Source organism: Podarcis melisellensis, assembly GCF_964234715.1.
Source record: "Podarcis melisellensis genome assembly, chromosome: 2".
Taxonomy (NCBI): Eukaryota; Metazoa; Chordata; class Lepidosauria; order Squamata; family Lacertidae; genus Podarcis; species Podarcis melisellensis.
The window spans coordinates 55335774-55353773 of NC_138529.1; the positions used below are offsets into that span (position 1 = coordinate 55335774).

The 18000-nt window shown below is 40.8% G+C and overlaps 1 protein-coding gene across 4 annotated transcripts in view; it reads left to right on the plus strand.

The window, feature by feature from the left end:
• The window catches only part of FNIP1 (folliculin interacting protein 1), an 88523-nt gene extending 70815 nt beyond the window's left edge, over window positions 1–17708 (plus strand). For 3 of the 4 annotated variants that reach the window (XM_081893104.1, XM_081893105.1, XM_081893106.1), the window contains 7 exons: window positions 4359–4505; window positions 6618–6787; window positions 7518–8940; window positions 9725–9893; window positions 12219–12416; window positions 13276–13391; window positions 14522–17708. In XM_081893104.1, the coding sequence (XP_081749230.1) occupies window positions 4359–4505; window positions 6618–6787; window positions 7518–8940; window positions 9725–9893; window positions 12219–12416; window positions 13276–13391; window positions 14522–14600 (2302 nt within the window). In that variant the 3' untranslated portion in view covers window positions 14601–17708. Of the gene's footprint in view, window positions 1–4358; window positions 4506–6617; window positions 6788–7517; window positions 8941–9724; window positions 9894–12218; window positions 12417–13275; window positions 13392–14521 lie in introns of those variants that run through there. The other variant, XR_014163837.1, reaches the window with a different exon arrangement.
• The last annotated feature ends 292 nt before the right edge of the window (window positions 17709–18000 follow it).

Here is an 18000-nt window from a genome sequence, read left to right on the forward strand (position 1 = left end):
CACATCCCCACACCAGTGCCCAAAGTGGGAAATTCTGAATTTATATTTTGCTGCAAGGGAACCACTTTGTGAATGTGAAAGCCTGCTTTTAGCTCTATTCTCCAAATAACAATTTTGACCAATGCGGTAACCAGGGGTGGGAAGAACCCAAAGTTTTTCTCTGTGCCATGAAAATATCCGACAGGATTTTCCAGCATTGTGAATTGAATCTGCAGTATGTCACTACAGAGATTGATGGGGAAGGTATGTGGCGCTGCCTTCAAACGTTAATGGCCCTTAAAAAAACAACAACACTATGTAGTTCTGTAACTGCGAAAAGTGCCATGTGGTGTTTTCTTTAGTACTCACTTTGTCAGGGACAGACTCTCTTTCTGTACCCCTGGAAGCCCATGGGGCTGGCTACAAATCCTCAGCAAATGTTCAGACTCCCATAATGATTTCTAAGTGTAGGCCCGTTTTCACTTTACTGGAATAAAGAGCTTCCTAAGTGAGATTTCCTAGACTCCCATTAAGATGCTGATGCAGATACAGAATTGAGGAAGTTGAAAATCCTGAACAAGGATTTTGTATATGGGACTTGGTTCAGACCTTCAATAATTTCTGGCTACAACTTCTTCTTCTTCTTCTTCTTCTTCTTCTTCTTCTTCTTCTTCTTCTTCTTCTTCTTCTTCTTCTTCTTCTTCTTCTTCTCACTCGTAGCCGAGTAAGATTGTCTTCCATGAACACAGTCTTAACAGTGAGTCTGTATGTGACTGTGGAGGCCAATTCTGGATGCTCCCGTCCTTCCACAGTGGGGACATAGGTTTCAGGGCAGGAGTTGATCACGGTGAGGGTTTGCCAGGCGTGCCTTCCTCTTAGCACATTTCTCCCTTTCGTCCTGGGTTTGAGCGTCTTCAAAGCCCATTACACCTTTAGTAAAGGCTGTTCTCCAATTGGAGCACTCACAGGCCAGTGTTTCCTAGTTGTTGGTGTTTATACTACATTTTTTTTTAGATTTGCCTTGAGAGAGTCTTTAAACCTCCTTTGTTGACCACAAGCATTAGCAGTGCCTTAAAGGGGTGAAAAATGTGTGTGTGCAGTTTGTATATCGGGAGACTGCAGGGAGAAATGAAAAAGCCTTTTCCCATTTGCCGAGCTGAAAGGCAGTTAATCCTCACCCTCGTGTTCAGTGCAATTACTTACATGTCTGGCATTGAGGGTTCCCTTTGCTGCAGTCACATGCCTGCTGGCAGGCAGCCAGCGGAATCTGATCTCTCTCTGAGGAAACACTATCAGTTGCAGATGCAGCCACGGTTACCAGAATAGTAAATAACGAGTCACAAGACTCGAGCTAGCCCTTCAACGAAAACAAATAGTTTAATATCTTGGTATCGGAACAGAAACTGCTTCCTTCCTCTCACACACATGCACACAGTTCAAATTGAGTCAGCTTCCAGAGAGCTTTCTGTGGGGGTTGATGTTGCTAAACAAGAACCCAGAAGGCTCATTTTGGTTTGAACTTTAGATTTCACCTCAGGCTTTTAAGGTCGGCCGAACCTTTGTGAAGCAAAAGTTGGGTTCCACATTTAAAGCTCTCCTAAGGTGCTTTCTCAGCTGGTATCTCGTTTGTCCTTTGTCTGTTCAGTGGGTTGACCACAGAAGTACAAGGGGTGAAAGTTAATCCTACGGAAAGCTTGGTTTCTTCTGATTTTAATGGGTCTGAAGTGTGGATGCCAGCAAATAGGAAACTGCAAGCTTTTGTGACACTGAAGGCCACTTGCAGCACTGCTCTTACTTATTCAATCATTTTGGTATAGTCTCTCGTTTATGACACTTTCGATTAAAAAATGTGGGTTTTTTGCCCCTCAGCAATTACGCTGCTGAATCCCATTTAACATTATCCTAAAATATGCTCTTAGTTAGCACATCCCTTTTCCCTTACAATATGTAGCTGTCTGTGAAATATTTAGTAGTCTGTGGAACAAAGCCTGTACTCAACCTAGGGATGCTCTCACAAGAAGGTTCACAAGCAAGGGCATTAAGGCAGTAGCTCTTCTCACTTGTGTGCCCTTCACTTGAACTTCATACTACCACTGAACATGGAGACTCCATTTAGCTGTTGCACCTGATAGCCATCGATCGACTTATCCTATGAATTTGTCAAACTTCTTTCTAAAGCCATCAAAGCCAGTGCCCAAACCATAATCCAGTAAATTAATATGTATTAAAGAGGTGATTTTGTCTTCTATTGCCACGCAGTTCCATTGAGGAATGTCTGATTTACTCTGAGCCACACCTTTGGCCTATTTAGCTGAGTATTGTCTACACGGGCTGGCAGTGGCCCACCAGCATTTCAGGCAAGGTTATCCCCCGTCTCCACCTGAAGACGCCAGTGATGGAACCTAGGGCCTTCTGTCTGCAAAGCAGATGCCCTTCTACTGAGCCACAGGCCTTCCTCGCTAGTAATAGATTAAGGGAAATGCCTTCCCAGTTGTAAGGATCTTTAAAAACTGTTCTAAGCTCTAATGCACTTGTATCCAGGACTTCTGCAGTTACAATGAGACTTGTGGTGCTATTTCTAAAATAAGACTTGAGTCATCATTTCTGGCAACTACTGTGGGACCTTACTCCTTTCTCTGTAAGCAGCCTTTGGCTTGCTGTTTGAAGAATGTCCATCCTGATAGCGCTGAGCTTAGAGGAAAATGCCCTTCACTAACCTCTGAAGATAAGGGGACCCGTGCAGTATGATTAGAAGAATAGGATGTTAGGCAATTCCCTCTTGCCAAACCTAAACCACATTATAGTGATGCAGGGATAAATGACATAGAAACAGGGTGACATTTTGTAGTTTAAAAGCTGCAATAAGGATACTCATGAGATTTCCACGCTCTAATTTTTCCCACAGAATTGGGAATTTCCATGAATTTGGGGTTTGTTTTTAAAATACGCTTCAGGTGAATTTGTTGAACTAAAATATGCAGTTCTGTTTATATACTTTACAAAGAATGGGCAGAGAGTTCCCTAAACCGAAGGTATTTCTATCTAAAAAAGTATTTCTATCTCTCTCACAAAGGGAGAGAACAGTGGCAGGAAAGGGACGTGGAGACTGAGGTAAACAGGGGGAGAATACAGTGGTACATACGCTTCAGGTTACATACGCTTCAGGTTACATACGCTTCAGGTTACATATGCTTCAGGTTACAGACTCCGCTAACCCAGAAATAGTGCTTCAGGTTAAGAACTTTGCTTCAGGATGAGAACAGAAATCGTGCTCCGGCAGTGCGGCAGCAGCAGGAGGCCCCATTAGCTAAAGTGGTGCTTCAGGTTAAGAACAGTTTCAGGTTAACAACAGACCTCCGGAACGAATTAAGTACTTAACCCGAGGTACCACTGTATTCAGTTATTTCAATGAAGTGTTGTTCAGCTTCATTAAAGTAGAATTTTGGACCTCAGGTGTTGTTCTGAAGGCTTTGTGAAGAAGGTGAGTCTTTAGCAGTGAATTGGAGCTGGATGAGGAACAGGGACAGTCGGGTATGTCGAGGTAAGAGCAGAGAAATGCGGGGCAGGGCCTTTGAGAGTTTTTAAAGTAAGAATGAGAAGTTTGTGCTGGATCTAGGATCAGACAGGAAGGCAGCGTAGGGATTTAAAAGGGGGGTGTCACATGATTGTAGTGAGGGAACGGCTGTGATAACAGAATGCTGGATAAGCAAATGGAAGGCCAGAGAGGCAAAGATTGTGGTAGACAAGGCAAGAAATGACCAGGACACAAGGCAAGGGTTTTTGCCAGGCATAGGCAAACTCGGCTCTCCAGATGTTTTGAGACTACAACTCCCATGATCCCTAGCTAAAAGGACCAGTGGTCAGGGATGATGGGACTTGTAGTCCCAAAACATCTGGGGGGCCGAGTTTGCCTATACCTGGCTTTTGCCCTGGGGACAGAAAGGAAGAGGCATAGGAATGTGTAAGATTAAGCGAGACTGAATATGAGGAACAAAGGAGAAAGAGAAATCAAAAAGAAAGACAGGGGTATGTGCCTGATCGAAAGGATGGCTGCCAGTGGATAAGGACGTGAACAAGGGAAGAAAGAAGAGAAGACCAGTCTTAGACACATTGAGCTTGACCTGACAATGAAGGATACATGCAGAACACTTGGAGATATTGGAGTGGACAGAAGGGAACGTTTTGTGAGAGTGAGACAGAGACATTATGTCATTAAATTATAGGTGGTTCCGAAAGCCATGGAGTGGCTTGGGGGACATTGTATACTTTTCAGTTGCTAATCAAATAACATATTTTCCTGGCACAAATGGCTCTTGGAGCCATATATTATAACAGATGTGTCACTTTGGTAACCTATTGTTCTCTTCTTTTTACTTTAGAACAACAATTTGTAACCTCTACACCATGCCACGGATTGCGGAACCTGTTTGGCTTACCATGATGTCAGGAATGCCTGAGAAGAACCAGCTCTGCCATCGCTTTATGAAGGAATTTATTTTCTTAATGGAACAAGCCTCCAAGAACCAGTAAAGCATTTCTCATCTTTCTCCTATTGGTTTTTTTATTGTTGTAACATTAAAGGCAAAATAGTAAAAAAAAAAAAAATAGACAGTGGCAAGAGGTGATTTCCTTCCCCATGCTCCCTTGTAGTCCCAAGTAAAGAATAAAAAAAGTATTATGTATAATGAAAAGGGAGGACGTGGGTGGTGAAAAGGGCATGCGGGAATATGTGGAGACCATTCCAACCAAAGGGATAATAGACACTATTACTAATTGAATCAAAATCTCAGTAAAGGCTCCACCTGTAACAATGTTTTGTTATTATAAAAAGCTGCAAACCTCATGAAGGAAACAGAAGATGCCTAATCTCAAAATCCAGAGACATATTTTCAGTAACAGTATCTGGTGAAAATACATAAGAAATCCACAAAAATTAATTTTCTTTGACTGCTTTAATGTATTGGCATTTGAATCCTATGCATGTGCAGTCATATGTAAGTTCCATTCAGTTCAATGGCACCTGCTCCAACTAAATGTGTATAGATTGCATCCTTCATTAATTAGCATCTAAAATATTTGTTAATTAACTTAGGTGTAGTTTTTAGTATTTTAAAAAATGTTTAATAGGCAATATTAATAGCGCCATTAATGATTGGGAAATAACAATTGTCTGATGCTGAGCCCCTATCCTTGGTAGAGTAAAAGTCTGCTTTAAGTGAAGAATTACTTTCATCTCATCTTATAAAAATATTATTCAGGAAAAAATATTTTATTCCTTAAAACCTTTTAACAATTATAAGTAAAAATTATGCTGTGTTCGCAACTACAATTGGTTGCTATGGTATTCAAAAACAAAAACAGAAGTCTGAAACTTTGGCCTCCTTTTAAGACTTTGAGCCAATGAGACCTGATGGCTGACTGACAGACTGAAGATGTGCTTGAACAGAAAAGAAAATTAGAGACAAACTGCCAAACCTTATAACTTCAAAACGGCACTGAAACCAGATACTACGAAGTCACTGGCTGCCAGATGTTGAAATTGCCTTCTAAACTATTGTGCCGCGAGATGTTGCCTGGTGTGCCGTAGGAAAAATTGAAAAATTCGGAAGATTTTTTTTAAAAAAAATGTCAAATTTTCACCCACTAGGTGGGCGCCGGACTGTGTCCACCCTATTTTCCATCCGTCCTGGGTGGGGATCAGATCGGATGGGATCGGATGAGAGCGGACTGGCGGTCCGCTCTCATCCGATTCCCCATAGAGAGCAGCGGGGCTCTGACATCTCCCTCTCCGCACACAGAGCGGAGGCGGAGCTGTCATCCGCCGGCTCAGCGGGGATCAGCGGATCGATCCCCGCTGAGCAGAGAACAGTCCGCAATGTATTTGATTCCTATTCAAGAGAATTACTTTATATATAGACAATATAGGCACAGAGTTAAATTTTTTAACATTTTCTAATGGTGGTGTGCCTCGTGATTTTTTTCATGAAACAAGTGTGCCTTTGCCCAGAAAAGGTTGAAAAACACTGTTCTAAACTATCAAAAATTAAAGCATGATAAAATTAGCACAGTGCAATACTATGGCCATCTTTCAAAAGAACTACTTCAGGGGGCTAATCCAGGGTTTGGCATAATAAGGTTTTCTTGCCAAGGCACCGTGCAAGCTGTGATCTAGCTTCCGCCTTGCAGATCAAAAAACACTTGTCAGGTTTAACATTCTGGGTTACATGCAGGACATTTAAAAGATAGTAATACTGGAAGCTTTTTAAAAAGGCAACACGGCAGAGCAAAAATAAGTTTCAGACTGCGTAGCAGTTTTATTCAAGAGCCCCAGTTTAAGCACTCTAGGGAGCTTGTAAAACTCTAGTACAAGATGCAACGTAATCCTTCATTTTATGTCTGCATATTTCCACTGGAAATATGTCGCTCCTTCCCAATTGGGAAGCCAGTGTTGTTATGCATGGGAGTTGTGGGTGTGCATGAGACTCCTCACCCTCTGACCCAGCATCCCTGATTCAAACTTTACCACAACAAGAGGCGTGATTAGTGCATAATGGGGTTCCCTTTACAAAACCAGATGGAAAAGAACCGTGAGGTGGGATTTTGGATTGTGAATGGTCTTTTTTTTTTTTTCCTTACAGATTTTTACCAGCTCTTCTGACTGCAATTTTGACAAACCATCTAGCCTGGGTCCCAACCGTCATGCCAAATGGCCAGCCGCCCATCAGAATCTTTCTAGAAAAGCATTCCTCACAAAGTGTGGACATGTTGGCGAAATCTCATCCATACAATCCATTGTGGGCACAGTTGGGTATGTCTGAAATCACACTTGGATATTTATTCTAAGGACAAAAATTTTAAATGGTTGACTATACTGTAATAGAAAACCAGTGGAGTAGAAGTGTAGTTAAAGGAAAACAATGTAACAAATCACTGTGTCAACAGTTTTCTACTGAATAAAATAAAATAAATAAGAAATAAACCTGCCTTTTAAGTAATTATATTCCCCCTTCCCTCCTCAGTGGCTCCACTTGTGCCTTCTTCCTGTTTCTTCCGTGTACCCCTTATTCATACTTTGGGATGAAGCGTTTTCTTTTCCTCATAAAAGTTACTTTCTGAAAGACATTCCTTAAGGCCTTTTCAGTATTATCCTATGAGTGCTTACTCAGAAGAAAGGTGTATTATCTTCAAGCTAGCTTACTTCTAGGGAATTTTGTTTAGAATTGTAGCCTTTGTTACATACCCGCTTAGCAAAGGCTCATATGAACAGGGCTGACGTTTATTTCAATTGAATGGTTTTACATCCCACTCTTGGAGTTGGCTCTGATTTGGTGTTATTTTTAAATAGGGCAGGGCTGTAGAATATTTTTGCCGATAAAGTTTGCATAGCCATTCCAACCAAATAATTTACAAATCTTATAAATCTGCATAAGCCTATTGTCCATTTTTGGAAATTTTCAAGGATCTAGTTTTTAGCCATGACACTGTATTTTTTCATGTTTTGTGTAATTATCATACTACTTTTATATTCCGTCCTGTAGGAGACTTGTATGGAGCTATTGGGTCACCTGTCAGACTATCAAAAACAGTTGTGGTTGGCAAACGACAAGACCTTGTGCAACGTTTGCTGTACTTCCTCACTTACTTCATCCGATGCTCTGAACTGCAAGAGACTCATCTTCTGGAAAATGGAGAGGATGAAGCCATAGTGATGCCTGGCACTGTTATCACCACCACACTAGAGAAAGGGGAAGTAGAGGAAACGGAGTACGTGCTGGTCACAATGCACAAGAACAGAAGCAATTTAGCCTTTCAAGAGTCTGAAGAAACGAGGAGTTCTAACTGCAGCTGTAAATATTGCAAAGGCCCTCTTAACCCTACCCAAAATACAGAGGCTGTTTCAGGACAGGAAAGAGAAGATACCCAGAATATCTCAAAAGTGGAGGCTGAGGCTCTTTCAGATGAATGCAGGGCTGCACCTGCTGACTGCCAAGAAAGACCTGCTGATGTCAAGCAATGCAAAGAAACAATGACCTCTTGCCTGGATATAAAGTTAGAGAAAGAGGTCTTCTTAGGATCAGCCTCAGTAGAAACCTGCGTGTTGGCAGAATCCAGACTGGAACCAACAGGTGGATCATGGAGGAGTGAGGAATCATTAGATTCTGCTAATCAGGCTGTTGAAGTAATGAGATCTACAAGTGCAATGGTAGAGAAGAAGCCTCCTGACAAAATTTCGTCGGATGCAATTCCTTGCAGCACGGCTGAGGCTCAAACAAAGGTGACCTTCCTCATTGGAGATTCCATGTCACCTGATTCGGATATCGAGCTCCGAAGTCAAGCAGCAGTGGAGCAGATGGCCAGGCACAGCAACCAGTTGGATGCTGAAGAAAGAGTACCTGCTGATCAGAACTGTGAAGCAACACAAACCCTTGAGGACCAAAAAAGAGATCAGAATACGCCTGAAGCGTTTCCTGAGGTTGCCAGAGAGATCCAGAATTGGACCCCTTATGGTGCAGAAAGTGCAAGCTTCCTTGATGAATATGAGGAGAGTTCAGTAGAAAACAGGACTATTGATGATATTCCAGTAAAAGGAACAACAGACATTCTAGATCCTAGCAGTAGCTTAGAGTTTCCCCCCAAAGTGTGTACAAAGAACAAAAATCCCCCCAGCGAATTTTGTAAGTTTATGGAATCTGTTCGACAAGAGACTTGCAAAAACTGCTTTGCAGAGCAGGACCAAAGAGACAAAATCTCTACGTGTGTCCCCCATGGGGACAGAGAGAACTTTGAGAAAAAGGCTGACCCAGGTGTGGATTGGGACATTCCAAGAAACGAGAGCTCAGACAGTGCCCTTGGCGACAGTGAAAGCGAAGATGCTGCGCATGATGTGGCCAGAATAAACAGTAACTATTACGGAGCAGAGCAAGAAGAGTGGGCAGAAGAAGAGGACATACCTTTTCCTGGGTAAGTATTTCTTACCGAGATTAGGCCAAATGTATTACATTCCTATGAAACAATGGCATTAGAGTAAAAAGGCAAACAGGGCATCTTAGGGACAGAAAATACTGTGTATATATTATAGAAATAGATTGTAATCTCATTGGATGGATCCAGTCTACTTTGGTCTTGCTTTAGCCCTATTGAAGTCAATGGGAATTAAGTTACCCGTTGACTTAACTTGCACCTATGCATTTCAGTAGGAGTAAAGCATAACTTAGTCTGGATCCAGCCGTATGCTTTCATCATGCAAGTGATAGAGCATTGATTATTTCAGCTGGACTCTCCCCCAGCCGGGCATTAATTTAAGCAATGCAGCAATGTAAGAGTTGCTTATTTCACTGAGGCTGCAACTTAAAAGAGGCTCTAATTACCTTTCACACTTTGTGGAGTATACTGCTAATTTAGGAAAGTCTATTAAAAGAACAGCACTTGACTAAGGGAACAAAAACTGTTACAATTATTAGTTTCAGCGCTGGTTCATATAGTTTAGGTGTTTGTACTTTATCCTGTCCTCAAACTGAAACTTTCTTTCAACCCGTTTTCTAACATCTTCTACCCTTGGGTCAACAATGAAGACAAAACGATTCCCCCCAAAGACTGCCATCCAGCCTTGTGGTTTACGTGATTCCTGTCCCACTGAAGCAGAGGGTCTTAAGTGTACATAAACTGTGCACTAGATTGCACACTGAAATAGAGAGAAAACAGTGCTAGTTGTAGTATACATGCCCATGTTATACCTTTCTTTCAGGTCAAAATTAATTGAAGTGAACTCTGTCCAGCCCAGTATTGCCAATTTTGGAAGGTCCTTGCTAGGTGGCTACTGTTCATCTTACGTACCTGACTTTGTTTTGCAAGGAGTAGGAAATGATGAGAAACTGAGACACTGTTTGATGTCAGATTTGTCGCATGCGGTACAGGTAATTTAAACTATATCCAACAGATGAATTTATATTTGACAGTCAACAAAAGGATATATTTCTGGAGCCTGCTGGAATAGGAATGAAGTTGTAATTCTGTTAAGCTTTTCTGATTTCCACAATTCTCATTTAACAAAGATTCCTAACGGTCACAGAGATGAGAAACTTTTATGCAGTATAGAACGACAGTTTTTGAGACTTATGAGTTGGAGGGTTGCTGCCAATATCCTTTGTAGTTTGGAGTCTGTTATGGAAGTACCATGATTAACATTTTGGGAAGCCTCTTAAATTATACATAAACAAACAATAAAATATTGACAGACTGCTTGTTAATTTTGCAGCCAGTTGGGTTAAACAAAACCATTCAATATCAGATTACGATAAGGCCCCAATAAAAGGACTTTAAAAAGTAAATGGTACAAAACTAGAAAAAGCTTGTTGTCCTTAAGTCTTTTGGATATAATGTTCTTAGAAATTGGCACAAATCCATTGGGGATGCCTTTTTTCCTGTCGGCGGTCAAATTTCTGAGCCTCTAAGTTCTATGACGGTGAAGATCCCTTAGAATCAAAATCACCTTGCCTTGTAAGCCATCTTGTCATCTGATTTAGCCATGAGCTGAATGCAGTGTCCATGTAAAAGTCTGGAAGGCACAAGGGTGGGGAGCCTCTGTCCCCTCTAGATATTGCCGGACTACAGTTCCCATCATGACCTTCCAATGACTATGCTAACTGGAAGTTACAGTCCAACAATACCTGGAGGACCAAAGGTTCACCAATACTGTGAGCGACTGGAGGCAAGCAAAAGGATGGCTGCTGCCATCACTTTCTGGCTCCTAAGACCTCCAAGCTATCTGTTTCCCCACTTGATCTCATCCACAAAGGGATTTTTAAAATGTTCTTATCAAATCACTGGGGGGAAAATGATAAATGGTTAAAAAATTGTTTTAAAAAATGTCATTACCAACATATAAAATTAATAATGGACTATTAAGAAGGCAATATATATTGAACATTACAATATATGTTCAATAGAAATATCTATTTTAAATGGCTTTTTAAGAAAAACAGTTGGCTTAAACTCATCCTTCAACCATTTTTGGTGTTACAGTAGCCTTTAGATCAAAAGTACACTGGATGTAGAAACTAACGTTTTGTTTCTAGAAGTACTGTGTCATTTTACTTGAAATGAATGCTTCCCACCCCCTTTTTATACCAAAAAAGAGAGAAAACTGTTTTCCTCCTAGACTATAATTTAACTTCAAACATCAGTAATAGTCATAGGGAATATACATAGAGAATATTGTACCTTAGCTGTGAAAATTAAAAGTATCCTTGTTTGCTCACATTCTTTTTCTAATATTGGAAATTAAATCAGTTGAGGACCCCAAATCTGAATAATGCAGACATGCTTAATCTGTGTTTGTACATGTGTTTTTAAAAAGGTATCTGAAGAAGTGTGCATGCACACGAAAGCTCATACCAAGAACTAACTTAGTTGGTCTTTAAGGTGCTACTGGAAGGAATTTCTTTTGTTTTGACTATGGCAGACCAACACGGCTACCTATCTGTAACTTTAAAAAGAATACAAATGAAAAATACTTCAAAGCCATTATTACATAAGTGTTTCCTTGCACCCTCTGCTGGTCTTCTTGCAGTATCAAGTAGAAGCTAACTGAGCCATATCTAAACTGATCCTACTTGCTCAGACCAGAGAGAAATGCAGAATTAGCAGGGGGTCATTTTGCAAAGAGAAAAGGGCAAAACAGTTTTAAGATGTTTTGCGCTTTTAACTAGTTTGCCTCGTAGGCAAAGTTACAGGATTTTAAATTATATATCTCTTCAGTAACCTGTGAGACTTGGAAGTTTCCTTATACATCAGAAGAGGGCACGTGTGCACACACACACAGAAATTCAAACAATATTTTAGGCACGTCTAAGGGTTTGCTTTTCTCCATGGTTTCATGCCATATCACAAACTGCCTTAGAAGTTGCAGAAATGGCTTGCCATGTGGCATCTGGAACTGCTGTTCTAGAACCATAAGCTCCGTGGGCATGCTGGCTAGTTTCACAGTTCTTAGGATCCTGGTTCTTGGCTGCACTGAATGCAGTGAAAGTTTAATCGCTATATTTTATAGTGCTAGGATTTAGCCCAAAGCACATGTGGCAAAGTTCGTGCACAACTACTAAACTCTTCCAAGTCTTCATGCTAAGGTTACTTTTTTTTCAAGGAGTGTTCGCAAATTCCACTGATGCTCAGAAAAAATGTATTTATTTGTTCACAATGTTTATTGTGGCTTACACCTCGTATTTCTCTTTGCCTTCTAGCACCCTGTTCTGGATGAACCAATTGCAGAAGCTGTCTGCATTATCGCAGACACGGACAAATGGACAGTACAAGTGGCCAGTAGCCAGAGGCGAATCACCGATAATAAACTCGGGAAGGATGTGCTAGTTTCTAACCTTGTCTCCAACCTGCTTCATTCCACTCTTCAGCTTTACAAGCATAATTTATCTCCAAATTTTGTAAGTACCCAACCTGTGAGGCAAGATGAAATCACAAAGCCTAATCAGAATGAGGGTATTTTTTCCTGGCCCTACTCCTGTTGAAGATAGACAGATAGACAGATAGACAGATAGACAGAAAGACAGACAGACAGACAGACAGACAGACAGACAGACAGACAGATCCTGCCATTCAGGATACAAATTCTACTAAGAGGGCTTACAAGTAATATACAGCGGTACTTCAGGTTAAGTACTTAATTCATTCCGGAGGTCCGTTCTTAACCTGAAACGGTTCTTAACATGAAGCACCACTTCAGCTAATGGGGACTCCTGCTGCTGCCGCGCCGCCGGAGCACAATTTCTGTTCTCATCCTGAAGCAAAGTTCTTAACCCGAGGTACTATTTCTGGGTTAGCGGAGTCTGTAACCTGAAGCGTCTGTAACCTGAAGCGTATGTAACCCGAGGTACCACTGTACAATTATGTATTTTTAAAATAAAATAAAAATATTACAGTTGCTGAAATAGTGTGTATAAATTTCACATAGGCAAATTTTTCCACAACACGTACATTTCCCTGTTTCAGCTCATCCATGGTTATATTCAACAACATAGCCATCTGGTTACAGTAGATAATAAAGGCCCAAAGAGAACATAACCTGTTAACATCTAATCAGTCACTTCCGTAAGAAGGAAAGAAAGATGTATTTTGATCTAACTCCTCAACGGGCATAGACCTGTACTAGTTTGTTTTCATGAAATAAACTCAAAATGTGTTTACGTTGATGTACCTTGAAGGTAGCATGGTTGGATGGACTGTCATTTTGACTGAGATTAGGGACTGGTTTGTGACATTGTTTCTCTTTTCTTTTGCCTCCAGTGTGTCATGCACCTTGAAGATCGATTGCAGGAGCTGTACTTCAAGAGCAAAATGTTGTCTGAATATCTCAAAGGCCAGATGCGAGTGCATGTGAAGGAGCTGGGAGTGGTACTGGGGTATGGTCCATATAGCTTCCTTGTCCTCAGCTCTTATGTAACCTTATCCTGAACACACAGCCTATACTAGTAGACGAAGCTGTAGGGCTATTTCGTGTCAAGATTTTGCTCATTGTTAAATAGCAATGCCATTGATAAGGCTGTACTATAAGCAGCAATCTTCTCATTTTAAGCATACTCTACCCAGCTTCAGAATTCTTCAGAACTTGAAAGTTTTTAATGCACATCCTGCTTAGGAAATAAGTTAGTTTTCCAGCTGTGCGTGGAATCAGCAACCAGGGCAGGCATAGGCAAACTTGGCCCTCCAGATGTTTTGGGACTACAACTCCCATCATCCCTGACCACTGGTCCTGTTAGGTGGGGATGATGGGAGTTGTAGTCCCAAAACATCTGGAGGGCCGAGTTTGCCTATGCCTGAACTAGGGTAACAATTCCATTCTCATTTCCTTGCTCTTTGAAGAAAGCATGCATAGGATTGTGCTGTAAACCTCAAACCCATCAAAACCTAGCCTACTGCTGTCCTCCAAGAGCAATGAGAGGTGGTGCTTGAAGATTAGCAGCTGTTTGCCTAGCGAAAAGTGTACACCACCTCCTTACAGAAGAAGCAAGTCTTTTTATAGACTTTAGACAAGGAGGGTCTGTAACAGATGGCCTGTTGAGAAATTAGAGGGGAAAGTTCTAGAGGTGTTAATTCCCACCTAGTTTTAAGAATGCAATCTAAATTTCAACCCAAGGGTCTAATCTAAGATTCATTGGGTCTGCTGGAATTTTTTCATTTGCTTCAGTTAACTTTGGGTCCCAAGACAGCTGGAAACAATTAAATCTTTAGTAATACAGACCTGTCGCTAGCTAGAGGGAAAGCTGCTTGTGACAAACAACCTGGTCATGTGTGTTTAAGATATAAATTAGCATGCTCTTTAATTATATAAATGCATATGGGCTACTGCAATATATTTGGAGTGTCTTGACAGTTCAAAGGCTTTATTTCTTTTTAAACATACAACTGCTGATGTTTTAATAGTCTAAGTGCAGGTACCTTGACATGAGACAAATATTACGCCATGTTAATAAGCTGCGGAATATTGAGATTGCGAGCTTGGATTGAAAATGCCCATCTGTCTTTCTTTCAGGATTGAATCCAGTGACCTCCCTTTACTGGCAGCTGTAGCAAGCACCCACTCTCCTTACGTTGCCCAGATTCTGCTCTAAAATACCAAAGGGCAAAGACAATAACTTTATTTTTTTATAAAGTGGAAGACAAGGAAGCAAACATGAACCGTTCTTGTCCGGGCTCTTTCTTGCCCTCAGGCAAATAGGCTGAACAGCTTGCTGACTTGACTGTGTGCCTCTGCAACTGAATACACGATGTGCAAACAAATGAAGTTGTTTCCTTCCTTCCATCCATCCTTCCTTCCATCCATAAAAAAATAAGTAAAAGACCAGAGACTCGGATCACTAGCGAAGACACTAGAACTTGGAGGGCTGGCTTGGGCAATAACTTCTGAAATGCATTTAACTGCAAACTGTTAAAATCACAGGATTACTGGAGGTTAGAACTGCTCCATAACCATGTGCAGTGCTGTTACTGTTTATACAAGAGAATAGAACCAGCTGGCTACTTGGTACAAATTAGGAGAGCATTTAAAACAAATAACAACAAAGCTACAGCTATTTGTAACAGTTTTAACCATTTCCGTGCTAAAAGTTGAGGCTGCTGAAGATTTCTTTCTTTCTTTTACTGGGGGAAAAAATTCAATTTTCATGGAGGTAAGGGACTTGGATCGTAGCCTGCTAATAGCACTCACCTCAGAAATGTATCTGCAGGCATTTCCCCGTGGATATGATGTCTGGGTGTTCAAGCCAAGAAACACATCTCATTTTACCATAATTTGGGTGTGTAATTGACATTATGCTTTTGATGTTGTTCTGATGTTGTGTTGTTATCTAAGTACTCCAGAAAACAGAACATTTGGCCTAGGAAATGTTAAATGAAATTTGTCTCCCACATTTTGTTAATGTTGATTTAAAACACAAACACACAGAAGACTTTATTTACTTTGATATTGTCCTGTTTGAAGCTCAATAAATAAAAGTTACCTGCCCTCCAGGTCCTTTAATATCTAGGTGATTCAGGTGCTTAACTTCATAAAACCTAAATTTTGCAGATTTCAGTATGAAAGAGAGATAATGGATACCATAAGAGCCAAAACTGGATACAGAATAAGAGTACTCAAAAAATGTTGCCCTTAACTACTTAAGCAAATTTTGTTTTGAAGCATCAGATTTTGTTTTACACCACAGTTTAACAGTTGCATCAGCATCATTTAGTAGAAGCTACTCTGATGATGCCACCATGTTTGTTAATAATTGACTTAAATAAAAAAGAGTAGCTATGTAGTCCCTTCCCCCTCATAGTTTTATCCTTGATTAAGCAATAACATCAAATATTTCTAATGAGGGAGCCATAATTTATAAGACATGCATATAAGTAGATGAATAGATAATATTCTGAGCAGGCTCTACTACCTCACTTTGAATATTGGGACATGCGGGCTCATTTTTCCTAGCATCTAGCACCACTAACCATATGTTCGTCATTAATTATTTTAATTATTAGTGTTCTGAATTTCATATGTCATCCCACAGGGAAAATTAAAAGTATATATTTCCTCATTTACTAAAATAACACCTGCCATGCCAGACCTTTTAACTGTTTGCTCTCTGTGCAGGTGAAAATTGCAGTCCTGGAAACAATTGCATGCCCGGCTGATTTTTGGTTCCGCTTAAATCCTGCAAATAGTTTCGTAATTTAAGTCTCACGCCACCTTCGGTTGAGACTATTGCATTTGCACAAGTGCTTTTGCTTCTTCAGGCTGAAGTGTTTAGACATGGGTACATAGGTTGAAGATTGCAATTGTGCGCCCTGATCTGACAGCTGCACCATATAGAGCAGGGGTTGTCACACAGCTGAAGAAGCATCCTGTACAAATGGACCAAGAATGCCCTGCTATGCTTTCATAGGGATTTCAGACAGAAGGAGCTAGCCCATATCGAATCAAAACTTTTGGTCCACTTAGTTTAGTAATCTATATTCCGATTGGAATTGAGTCTCCCAAGGTCTCAGAGAGAGGTCTTGCTGCGCTCTGTCTCTAGATCCTTAAGTAGAAATGGCAGGGATTGAATTGGGGACTTTCCATTCAAAACCTTTGCCCTGCTGCTGAGCAATACCTCCTCCCTAATAAATTGCTTACCCCAGAACCCCAAGATTTGCACTGTTCCTAGATTTAATGGTGGCATACGATGTCTCCTGTCCTTCATCCCACACTTCCTTTCCATCCATTTCTGCGTTGTTTTACAACAGTGTGCGCAGCTGCTAGGCTACATCACTTGATGGTGGGTTTTGCTGTTTCAGAAACAGCCGTTCAAGTTGCTCCCTAGGTGAGCTGACACTCTGAAGTGTGGTGTTCCAATGTATCAATCCTACAAACCGACTTGCAAGTGCAGTTGCATGTAGGATCAGTAAGGCGGCCTGATAAAATCTTCTATTCAAGCAGTAATAAGTGTTGCCATAGATGTAGTCTCTCACATGCCTTCAAAGGCATTTGATAACCAAACGCTACCCATCTCTCCCCAGCATTGGGTTCATTTGAGATGCAAGAATAAATATTTTTTATGCTTGTCCGAATGATATTTCTGGAATGGTTACTGTGCAAAAGACATTGTAGCATGATGGCATGCTTTCCTGTGACTGATAATTGTTTATGGTACATGCAGAATCAAGGTACTACATACACCTGTTTGTTTGGATTTTTGTTTTTTGTTTTTAAAAAAGGGAACTATAACAGCACTGTAGTGTTGACCTCTTAATGTATCATGCTTTTCAGAACAATGTATATGCAAAACTAATCTCTTTGATTTTTGCAATATTCCCAATGTCCATTAATATGTCTTAATTTTAAGGCTGAGAATAAATTTTAAGTGTATTACACATACATACTAGCAAATGTCTTTCTACCGCAGCCTGCAAATGCAAGGCTGCCAAGAAAAGCGGGAAAATCCAAAGCCGGATTTTAAATCTCGCCTTTTAAAACCCGTTAGTTAAGTTAGATGTTTCAAGAGGGTTTGTTTGTTTTTTGTTTTCGGTCTCCTCTAAATTATGTAGATGGTGGTATGTGTAATATGCTGGGCAAAATGTACATACTTGTTATCTTTTGTGTTTTTGTATATATATATTTCCCAAGATGTGCACTTGTATTATAATAACCATTCCCAATTTTAGGGGAACTTTGTGCAATAAATACAATATTGTCCATTGAATTGCTAGTTTTCTTTGTCTTGTTTCCACAGGGCTGTTGGTGAGAGAGTATTTCATAAAGAAAAATGTTGCAATCCAGAAAGATGCTTCAGGTACTCCAAGGGCCTTGAGGCACTCTGTGAAACCTTTAATTTTTTTCCTTTGAAAAGGCAGATCCTCCCTCCTACCAGGGGTGGAGGAAGGGGTGTGTGGTGGGGGCGGGAAGACCCAGGTGTCACCACTGAGGGGAGTGACAAAAAGCTGGGTGGCACTCACCACGGAGCCTGCATCGCAGCTGAGCCACGCGTCTCTCCT